The sequence below is a fragment of the Tupaia chinensis genome, unplaced genomic scaffold, assembly GCF_000334495.1.
Source record: "Tupaia chinensis unplaced genomic scaffold, TupChi_1.0 Scaffold149964_2, whole genome shotgun sequence".
NCBI lineage: Eukaryota > Metazoa > Chordata > Mammalia > Scandentia > Tupaiidae > Tupaia > Tupaia belangeri.
The window spans coordinates 2329246-2339379 of record NW_006209806.1 but is presented as its reverse complement, the minus strand read 5'-3'; the positions used below and the strand labels follow the sequence as shown (position 1 = coordinate 2339379).

General features: G+C 59.8%; 1 protein-coding gene across 1 annotated transcript in view; it reads right to left on the bottom strand.

Annotated features, from left to right (window-relative positions):
* UHRF1 (ubiquitin like with PHD and ring finger domains 1) overlaps nucleotides 1-10134 on the bottom strand; it is a 46017-nt gene that overhangs the window by 29329 nt on the left and 6554 nt on the right. The window contains exons 3-7 of the mRNA XM_027769610.1: nucleotides 3448-3630; nucleotides 3332-3409; nucleotides 1983-2143; nucleotides 1216-1431; nucleotides 20-140 (exon numbers count right to left, since the gene is read on the bottom strand). Of these exons, the coding sequence (XP_027625411.1) occupies nucleotides 20-140; nucleotides 1216-1431; nucleotides 1983-2143; nucleotides 3332-3409; nucleotides 3448-3630 (759 nt within the window). The remainder of the gene's footprint in view (nucleotides 1-19; nucleotides 141-1215; nucleotides 1432-1982; nucleotides 2144-3331; nucleotides 3410-3447; nucleotides 3631-10134) is intronic.

Here is a 10134-nt window from a genome sequence, read left to right as displayed (position 1 = left end):
CCCCCAACGCGCGGGGGACGTGGACGCGGCCGCACTCACGTCTCAGCGGGTTCTCGACCACGGGGCTCCCTTCCCCCGGGCGCTCAATCTTGAAGACCTCGTCCACGAAGATGATCCGACAGTCGTTGAGAGAGTCGTCCCTGTGGGGTGAGGGCGGGAGTGCGGTCGGATGGTGTGGGCGGCCAGGCCCACGGACGCCTGAGGAGACCCTGCCAGGCCACCCAGCTGTAGGTGTCTCAACAGCACTGGGTGTGACGTCGGGTAAGACGGATGTCATTGGTCTCATGTCTCAGTGTAAGTGGAGTCAGAAGGGTTTTTTTTGTTTGTTTTTTGAGAGGTTTTTGCTATAGGGCGTGTGTGCTCGCCAGACAGAGAGACAGAAAGCGAGAAATCACCCCCCGGGGGGATGGCCCCGCCACAATCCCTTCTCCTCCATTCTCCTCTCGGGATCTTGGGCACACACGCCCGGCGTGAGTTTTAAGCCACCGGGTCCGGGACACGAACCGTGGTCAACTACATGGGAGTCCAGCGACGCAGCCATTACGCTAACTGCTAGTCCACCCCATGCATGTGGTCGACTACATGAGAGTCCAGCGACATAGCCATTACGCTAACTGCTGGTCCCTCCTCTCGGGATCTTGGACACACACATGCGCCCGGCGTGAGTTTGAGCCACCGGGTCTGGGACGTGAACTGCAGTCAACTACATGGGAACCAGTGATATAGCCATTATGCTAACTGCTGGTCCCTCAAACCGAAGTTTCTACAAGATACATATGAGAGTAAGTTTGTGGGGCCAGCAGGTGGCATGGTGGTTGGGGCACTGGACTCCCACATGGCCAACTGCGGTTCGAGTCCTGGACTTGGGGGCTTGCTTTCTCACTTTCTCTCTGTCCCTTTCTGGTCAAATTAAAATAAAGTTAAATAAAATGATTCTCTAAGAAAAGCATGTTTGGGGCCAGCAGGGGCGCGGCATTTATGGCGCTGGATCCCACACGGCCAACTGCGGTTTGCAACCGTGGTTTGAGTCTCAGACCTGGCAGCTTGAAAACCATGCCGGGCGTGCGTACCCCAGAGCCCGAGAGAGGAGTGGAGAAGGGACCGCAGCGTGGCCGTCCCCTGGGGCTGATGTCTCACGCTTCCCCTCCGTCTCTCTCCAGCAAGTGCACATACCAAAGCCCAGAGGGAAGGAGGGGCGGCCGCCCAGGGGCTCACCCGAGCATGACGTTGGCGTACAGCTCCCGCAGCGTCCGTGTCTCGCGCTTCCTCGAGATCTCTGCGTCGTACCAGAAGCCACGCTCCTTGGGGTTGTCGGGGTTGTAGTTCAGCATGACCACCTGGCCCACCTCCAGGTCCTGCCACTTGATGATGGTGCGGGCGCGGGCCCGGACATCGCGCGAGTGCATCTGCACCACCCCGTTCTCCGGGTAGCTGCGGGGAGACGTGTCCTCAGGCCCCGTGGGAGCGGCCGACTCCATCCCTCACCCGAGGCGTGAAAGGCCAGGCTCGCCCCGGAGTGTGGGGTCCCTCCTGACGGCCTTGCTCGCTAGTCTTGAAATGGTAGGCATGGAGTCATCCCTGCGGCCAGTGGCTAGGGGAGCTGGATCCCACATGGCGGACTGCAGTTCAAATCCCAGCCCCAGACGCTTGAAAGACGGGGCCCGTGTGTGTGCCCACAGCCCCGAAGGGATGGGAGGTGGAGGAGGGCTCCCTGTGCCGTGTGGGACCTGGCACACAGTAGGTGTGCAGTGTCTACGCAGGGAACGGCGCCGCGCCTCACGGGGTGCGGGGAGATGACCCACACACCTCGGAAGGCCTGAACGGTAGCAGGTGGTGTGGGGGACGGGGCGGGCCCGTCAGGGCAGGCGGGGTCTCCAAGGAGTCGGGGGCAGCCCTGCGGCGGACCCTCACGTGCGTCCACTAAGGGTGGCCCCGAGGAGTACCGGGTCCGGCGGGAAGCAGCCCGCCGGCCGCACACTCACTCATCATATCTGACGTGGTAAACGACTTCTTCTTCCAGGGTCGGGCTGGAGGTGGAGCTGCAGGGCTCGTCCGGGGACGGCGCCTTCCTCGTCACCCTGACCACCTGGGCCTCGAACCAGGCCCCCATGTTCGTGTCCCGGGCGTCGATGTACTCGTTAACCTGCGAGGAGCACGGACGCGCTCAGTCCAACCGGCCAGCACGCAGACCAGGGCCGGCTCTGGCCCCGAGCGTGGGGCCTGCGAGGCATCGCAAATGTCCCAGGCACTCCCCACGCCCCTGGCTGTCCGGGCGAGACCAGCCCCGGGCCATGGCTCCAGCGCCTGGCTCCCGGACGGTCGGCCCTGTCGGAAGGTCCCGGAGGGCCAGGGTCTCCCCGTGTGGCTGGACGTGCACACGCCGGTGGACCGGGCGCAAGCCCGTCGGTGCCTGTCTCTGTCCCTGGCTCTCCCACGGAAGAAAATAATGAACGGTAAAAAGGAAGACAGGCGGCGTGGTGGTTAAGGTGCTGGGCTCCCACACGGCTGACCATGGTTGGAGTCCCAGACCTGGCAGCTTGCTTTCTCATTTTCCCTCTCTCTCCCTCTCTCTCTGTGTCCTTCTCTGGTCAACTTAAAATAAATAAAGGGACCAGCAGTTGGTGTGATGGCTATGTCGCTGGACTCCCAAGTAGTTGGCTGGGGTTCGAGTCCTGGACCCAGTGGCTTAAACTCACAGCAGACGAATGCATGTGAATGCCGAAGATCTCGAGAAGAGACGGGATTGCGGCGTGGCCATCCCCCACTCTCTGTCTCTCGGTCTTTCTGGCAAGCGCATGCACCCTATAGCAAAACCTCTCCAAAAATAAAAAATAAAAACAAGAAATAAAGGAAAGAAGCCAGGGCCTGCCGGCTTGATGGGGGCAGAAGGCACCTGGGTTACGTGAACAGAGGCTCCGCCCCCCGCGGGGCCTCCTGCCCGAGAGAAGCTGGAGGGGCCGGCAGGTGCTGGGTGGTTAAGGAGCTAGGCCCGCATACGGCCGACCGTGGCTCGAGTCCCGGACCTGGTGGCTTGCTCGCTGGCTTTTCCAGTCCGTGCCTGATCAGCCTTAAAAAGGCTAATAAGGGACCCTGGCATAATGGCCGTGGTGCAGACCCCATGGAGTCAACCAGGGCTGAAACTCACGCCGTGCATGACCAAGGTCCCCAGTGGAGAACGGAGAACTGACTGTAACTGTGCGTGGCCATCCCCCGTCCTCACTGCCCGTCCCTCACTCCATCTCTTGTACAGCCCCAGCTCCGTCCACGGCCGGCAGGGGGCGCTCACCTTCTACAGCCCCAGCTCCGTCCGCGGCCGGCAGGGGGCGCTCACCTTGTACAGCCCCAGCTCCGTCTCGTCCCAGGCGTCCTCGTCGGCCAGGCCCGCTTTGCCGTCGGGCTCCGCGGCCGCCTCCCCGTGGGGGGGGGACTTTCCCTCTCCGCGGCCGCCTCCCCGTGGGTGGAGGACTTGTCCGACTCGCTCTGGCCCAGGCAGCAGCCCGAGTCGGTGTCGGACAGCTCCGAGTCCCTCTCCTTGAGGCTGGCGGGCGGCGCCGGGCTCTGGCGGGCCAGGAGCTGGATGGTGTCGTTGAGGCGCACGTCGTAGTCAAAGAGCGTGTGGCCGTCCTCCATCTGCAGAGAGCCGGGACAAAGGCCCTTGGTCCCCCGCACGTGGGGCGGTGACGGCGGGCGCCAGGCTGGCCCCGGGCAGCGGAACAGCCCCGCCCAGCCCTCTCAGAGTGACCCAGCGGGGCGGCCCACGCGCCCTGGAGACCTCCCTGAGGACACCGGGCAGGCAAGTGCCCACGACCCACGGTTGGCTAAGGCTGGGACGGGGGACAGGCATGACACAGGACCCCATCCCGGGTGCCATCTCCGTCTCTCACTCATGGAAGAGAAAAAGATAAGAAAAAAGGACGGGGCCAGCTGGAGGTGTGGAGGGTGCGGCAGCTGGATTCCACAGGCAACTGCACGGTGGTCCCAGACCCAGTAGTTTGAAAATCACGCTGGGCGCATGGGCGAGCGTGCAAGGGGTTCCGTCTGTGTGGCCAGCACTCTGGGGGGGATTTCTCCCTTACCCTCTCTCTGTCCCTCCCCAGCCAGTGCATGTGCCCTCTGGCAAAACTTTACAAAATCAAATAAAAATTGGGACCAGCAGACAACGTAATGGTTACATCGCTGGGCTCCCATGGAGTCGACTGCAGTTCGAGTCTCAAACCATGCGTGCCCAAGATCCCGAGAGGAGAAGGGACTGTGGCGTGGCCATCCCCCCCGGGGGGTGATTTCTCACTTTCTGTCTCTGTCTCTCTGTCTTTCCAGCGAGCACACACGTCCTATAGCAAAAACCACTCAAAAAAAAAAAATTTAAGACCATGAAAACTGGTCCACTGGGGTGGGGACCACTGACCGCTGTGGGTGTCAGGACTGGGGGAGGCCCCGGCATGGAGTGAGTGGAGCCGAAACCTGCACTGCCCAGAGCACCCCACACAGAGTAAGCCGCCCCAGCACCCGCAGACCCGGGGTGGGGGGGGATCCCGGCACGCCTGGGGAAGATACACCCCAACATCCGAGCCCGCTGTCTCCACCCCACCCTGCGGCCCCACCCCTCTCACCTCCTGGTCCTAACCCCGCGGGGTGGCTCACAGTAGCCAGGGGCATCTCAGCATCGCCCTCAGCAGGAGGCTGGGGACTTCTGCCACCTGAGGCCAGGACTTGGCTTTTTCTGGAAGCCACCCCAGGACACTGTGCCACGCTCTGCCTGCTTCCTATCCTTCCCATCGGGCAGCCCCAGGCGGCCCCCCACCCCGCCCTGCGGGCTGCAGGACCTTAGCGAGGGGGCGTTCTCCCTGGGGCTCAGCGTTCTCCCTGGGGCTCAGCGCACACCGCCAACTTTTGCCTCCATCTGGGGGTTCAGAGGCCAGGGCCCTATTAATATGCAAATCGCCCCAGGGTCACAGGAAAGGCCAGTCCCAGGGTACAGTCCCTCCCTGCGGGGCTGTGAGAACTAAGAAGGCTGAGGGCCCATGGTCCAGGAACACGCAGGAACACATGGGCCCTAGCCGCAGCCGCAGGGACCCCTGGGGGCAGGCCCCGCGGTGTCCGAGCTGCGCACAGGCTGCGTCCCTGCCCTCGGCGGGATGACACGTGACGGCGTCTCACCCACGCACGGGCACGCACACGAACACAACGTCCAGGACACAGCACCAGGCGCCCCCGTCGCAATGGGGGGACACAGCCGTGGGGGAGGCGCACTGAGCCCGGCCAAAACCTCTGGGGACAGACAGACCAAGGCTGCCTGAGGCCAGGTGGGGAGGAACACCACCACAGGACGGAGGGGACAAGAGCATAAAACTGGAAGGTGGCGTGGTGGGTAAGGGCGCTGGACTCCCACACGGCCGACAGCGGTTCAAGGCCCGGACCTGGCGGCTTGCTTTCTCTCTCCCTCTTTCTCTCACACACTCTGTCCCTCTCTGGTCAAATTAAAATAAATAAGTAAACAGGTGCGTAAAGTTAAATAATTTAAATAAGAGCACAAAACAGACCCTAAAGAGAATGGCCGAAGAGCCGGCCCAGAGCCCAGGGGGCGGGCGGCTGGAAAGCACATGGCCTGTGGCAGTCTGAATCCCAGCCAGGCCTGAAAGCAGAATCTCAGCAGGGCGCAGAAGCGGGGAGGGCCTGTGGCGTGGCCATGCCCCAGTGGGGGCACTTTCTCCCCACTTCTCTGACGAGCACCTGTGCCCTGGGTCAAATTTAAAAAAAGAAAAGTACGGGCCAGGAAGGGATGTGATTAGGGGCAGGTGGACCCCACAGGGCCGAGCGTGAGGTTCAAGTCCCAGGCCTGGGAGCTTATCATTCAGATGGGATGCGGGTGTGGGCGTGCCCCCGTGAGCCGAACCCCAGAGGAGAATGGAGAAGGGACCATGGTGCGGTCATGTCCCCCAGCCCCGGGGTTGATTTCTTGCTTTCGCTCTCTCTCTGTCTCTCTCCAGAGAGTACGTGCACCCTATAGCAAAAATGAAAATTCAAAAGTTAAGTAAATCAATTAAAGCAAAGCTCAGCCTCTGGTACAGCCTGTGGCGTCCTGGCCTGCAGAAGCACATCCCCACCATGGTTCGAGTCCCCAGTCCAGGTGTTCTGAAAACACGCAGGGTGCATGTGCCTCTCACACCCACGCGCTCTCTTCCCCCTCACGCTCATGCTCGGACAGGCCGCTCCGCCATGAGTAAAAAGTCTAAATAAAGCTGAGGTGGAAGTCCCGTGCAGTAACAATTTCCATTGAAATTAAGATAAATAAAATAATACATAGTTCTAGGCACATAAACCCACACAGTAGATTCAGGTCTAAGAGCAACGCTCCTGTAGTATTTATTAATAACTATTTTACTTAACTCTATCTATTTTAATTTGACCAGAGAGGGGAGGAGAGAGACAGGGAAAATGAGAAAGCAAGCCACCAGGTCCGAGACTCGAACAGTGGTTGGCTATGTGGGAGTCCAGTGCCTTTAACCACCACGCCACCTGCTGGCCCCTGCCCGCAGTATTTAAACTGCATCTCTGTCTTTTCTTTTTTTCCATTTTTTTTCAGTTTGCTATAGTGTGCGCTTGCCCGAGAGACAGAGAGAGGGAAGGTGAGAAATCGCCCACAGGGAGGATAGCCATGGGGAGGGGGGCAAGGCAGCAATCCCCTCTCCTCCACTCTCCTCTCAGGATTTTGGGCACACACACTCACGTGCCTGGCATGAGTTTCAAGTCACAGGGTCCGGGACTCGAACCCTGGCCAGACACGTGGGAGTCCAGCACCATAACCACTATGCCGCCTGCTGGCCCAGACTGCTTTAACGTCTGTTTCTGTAGCCGTACCCTCTTCGTTGCTGCCGGTGTTCACCCTCTAACCTTTGTCGCTGTCCTCCCAGGCCCACTGGCAGAGCTATTCAGACTTCCTCCTGTTGCCCGCCCGCCGGGCTGTGCCTGTCTTGTTAGTTCTTGCTCTAGTCTTCACTTCCTTCCTCCCATTTAACCACCGGGACAGTCTGCTGTTGCCTTTCGAAAGTCCTAGGTGAGATGCCTGCATCCACTCGAAGCTCATCTTTTCAAACACAAGCACTTGAAGCTACCAGTGGCCCTCAGAGTGCAGCCTTGGCTGCATCTCTGACCTGCTTATAATGAAGGTCGATGTTCTCCTGACAGTTCAGTGTATTGTATTCTTCTCTAGCCATTAAACCACGTACAACTGTCATTTGCAAATACATGGGGAGAGAAGGGCGGCCCCGTGGCCTGGTAGGTAAGGGAGCCAGATTCCACTTGGGCAAACACATAGTGGGAATCCCAGACCCAGAAGGAGTCCAAATCACACTGTGTGTGTGTGTGTGTGTGTGTGTGTGTGCGCGCGCGCGTGCAAGCCCAAAATCCTGACAGAACAGGGAAATGGAGAGAGGATTGTGGCGAGACCACACCCCACTGCAGAGTGCATTCCCGCTCTCTCTGGCGAGCACACACTCCCTCTGGCAAATTAAAAAAGAAAAAGGAGCGGCCTGCAGGTGGTGTAGTGATTAAAGGTGCTGGACTCCCATACGGTCAACCCTGGTTCTAGTCTCGGACCTGGCAGCTTGCTTTCTCACTTTCTCTCTCTGTCCCCGTCTGGTCAAATTAAAATAGAGAAATAAATAAATATAGCTAAAGAGAATAATTCTTAAAAGAAAGAAGGAAGGAAGGAAGGAAGGAAGGAAGGAAGGAAGGAAGGAAGGAAGGAAGGAAAGAAAGGAAAAGGAACCTCAGATTGGGAGCTGGCCGTGCCTACTACACACTGTGCTCTCCAGGCCATTATCCTCAGGGACTGTCTCGCAGGGTGCCGAATGGTGCCCCGAGGTGCACAGGGCACGGGGCATGGCGAGCGAGGCTCTCGTCAGGTACGATCCGATCGGTGATTGTGGGGAGGAGTGGCAGAAAATGACACCAGACCCCAGGGGCTCCGCAAGGGCCCAAGGACAGGACGCGGAGGAGGGAAGGGTGATCAATCAACCGTCCTGCCTCCCCACCTGGGGACACAGCGGTGGCCTCCACCACCCTGTCTCAGATGGCAAGACAGAGCCCCTGGGGTCTGCCTCCACAGTGATCCCAGTTGACAGGCAGACAGGGACACGGAGGGAGAGGGGATGTAACATACCCATGGGGCAGGGCCAGCAGGTGGCACAGTAGTTAAGGCACTGGGCTCCCATATGGCTGACCATGGTTCGAGTCCCAGACCTGGCAGCCTGCTTTCTTGCTTTCTCACTTTCTCTCTCTCTCTGGTAAGCACACGTGCCCTATAGCAAACTAAGGAATGGTAATAATAAAAATAAATAAAATTAAAAAAATAATTCTTGAAACACACACGCAGGGGGAAGAGAGGCGGCCCGCGGGCAGCAGGCAAGGACAGGCACCACGCCCGCCTGTGGCCCCAGCGCATCACAGACAGGAAACGCACTGGTGACCTGGTGCACCCTGGCCAGCACCTTGGTGGCCAGCGAGGTCAAACGGGCTGTCACATCAAAGATGGCTGACCGTGGCCAGCCTCACTCTGTGGTCCCCTAAGGATTCAGAGGAAACTTCAGATTTGCGTGGAAAGGGACAGATGGCGCCACACTGCTGACGACTTAAGGGGCACATGCGTGTGCGCGCGCGCACACACACACACACACACAGGGCTGGGTGTGTTCCTATGCTTTTTTTTTTTTCTTTTTAGAGAGGGTTTTACCATAGGGCACATGTGCTCGCCAGAAAACCAGAGACAAGAGAGACAGAAAGCGAGAAATCACCCCCCGGGGGGATGGCCATGCCACAATCCCTTCTCCTCCATTCTCCTCTCGGGAGCTTGGGCACGCATGCACACGCGCCTGGTGCGAGTTTAAGCCACCAGGTCTGGGACTCGAACCGCGGTCAACTATGGGGGAGTCCAGTGACGTGACGTAACCATCATACCATCTGCTGGTCCCAGCCTTTGGCATTTTTCCGGGCTCCTGATCCTTGACAGGATCCAGAGACGGGGCTGCCTCTCACAGCAGCCCACACACTGTGGCCCTCGACCCTGGCTCAGGGGACACACGTGCGGCCAGCCACGGCAAAGTGGCTGCTGGCAGCTGGGGCCTGCCCCGATGCGGCCTGAAGGACAGGGCTCTGGTCCCCTCGAGGGTGCCGCCCCACCTGCCAGCAGAGCCTCCCCTCCAGCACTGGGGCCAGTGACCCTGGTGAGGCCGTTCCCAGGCCACCCTGCAGCTGCCCTGTAGACCTCCGTAACCCAGTCCTTGAGGCGGCCCGGCTGGCCCTCCCCCTTTTAGAGAAATGTCTGCCACCGGGCGTTCACACTCGCCAGAGACGGAGAGAGTGACACGTCACCCCCCTGGGGATGGCCACACCGCAGTCCCTTCTCCATTCTCCTCTCCGGATTCTGGGCGCACACATACTCGGGCCAGGTCCGAGACTTGAACCTGGGTCTGCCGTGGGGAGTCGGGTGCCCCAGCCACTATGGCACCTGCCAGCCCCCAGCGAGTCCCTTTCAAGGCTGGGCGGGGAGTGAGCACGCGCGGTGTATCCCGGAGGACTGGAGGCCCCAAGTGAAGCTGTTACCATTCTTTTTCTTTTTTTTTTTTGCCATACCGTCCATACACTCGCTGGGAGAGACAGAGAGAGAAGCTGCGAACACCCCTCTGCGCCCGAATGGCCCCCTGCAACCCCTTCTCCTCCATCCTCCTCCCGGGACACACACCCCCACAGGTCCCACGCTGCCAGGTCTGGGACTCGAACGCGCAGTCAGCCACATGGGAGGCAGCGCCTTACCCACCCTGCCAGCTGCTGGCCCGGCTATTGTTTTCACGGGCAGGGGGCAGGCTGCCAGACGCCTCTGGCCTGGCCGGGCTGGGCACGCCGCCCGAGCGCCTTCCCGCCCGCTGCCCGCGGTCCCACCAGTCAAGCGACAGAAGCGCCACCCGGTCAAGCAGGAAGGGCTCACTCAAGCGCCTCCGCAGCCCGAAGGAGCCCGGACTCCGCACTACTTTCTAGTCTCGAGCAACCTCGAGGCAGACGTGGGCTGCCAGGCCATGTTTCTTTAAAAAGGAAAAAAAAAAAAAAAAAAAAAAAACACCTCAACAACATTTTCGGAGG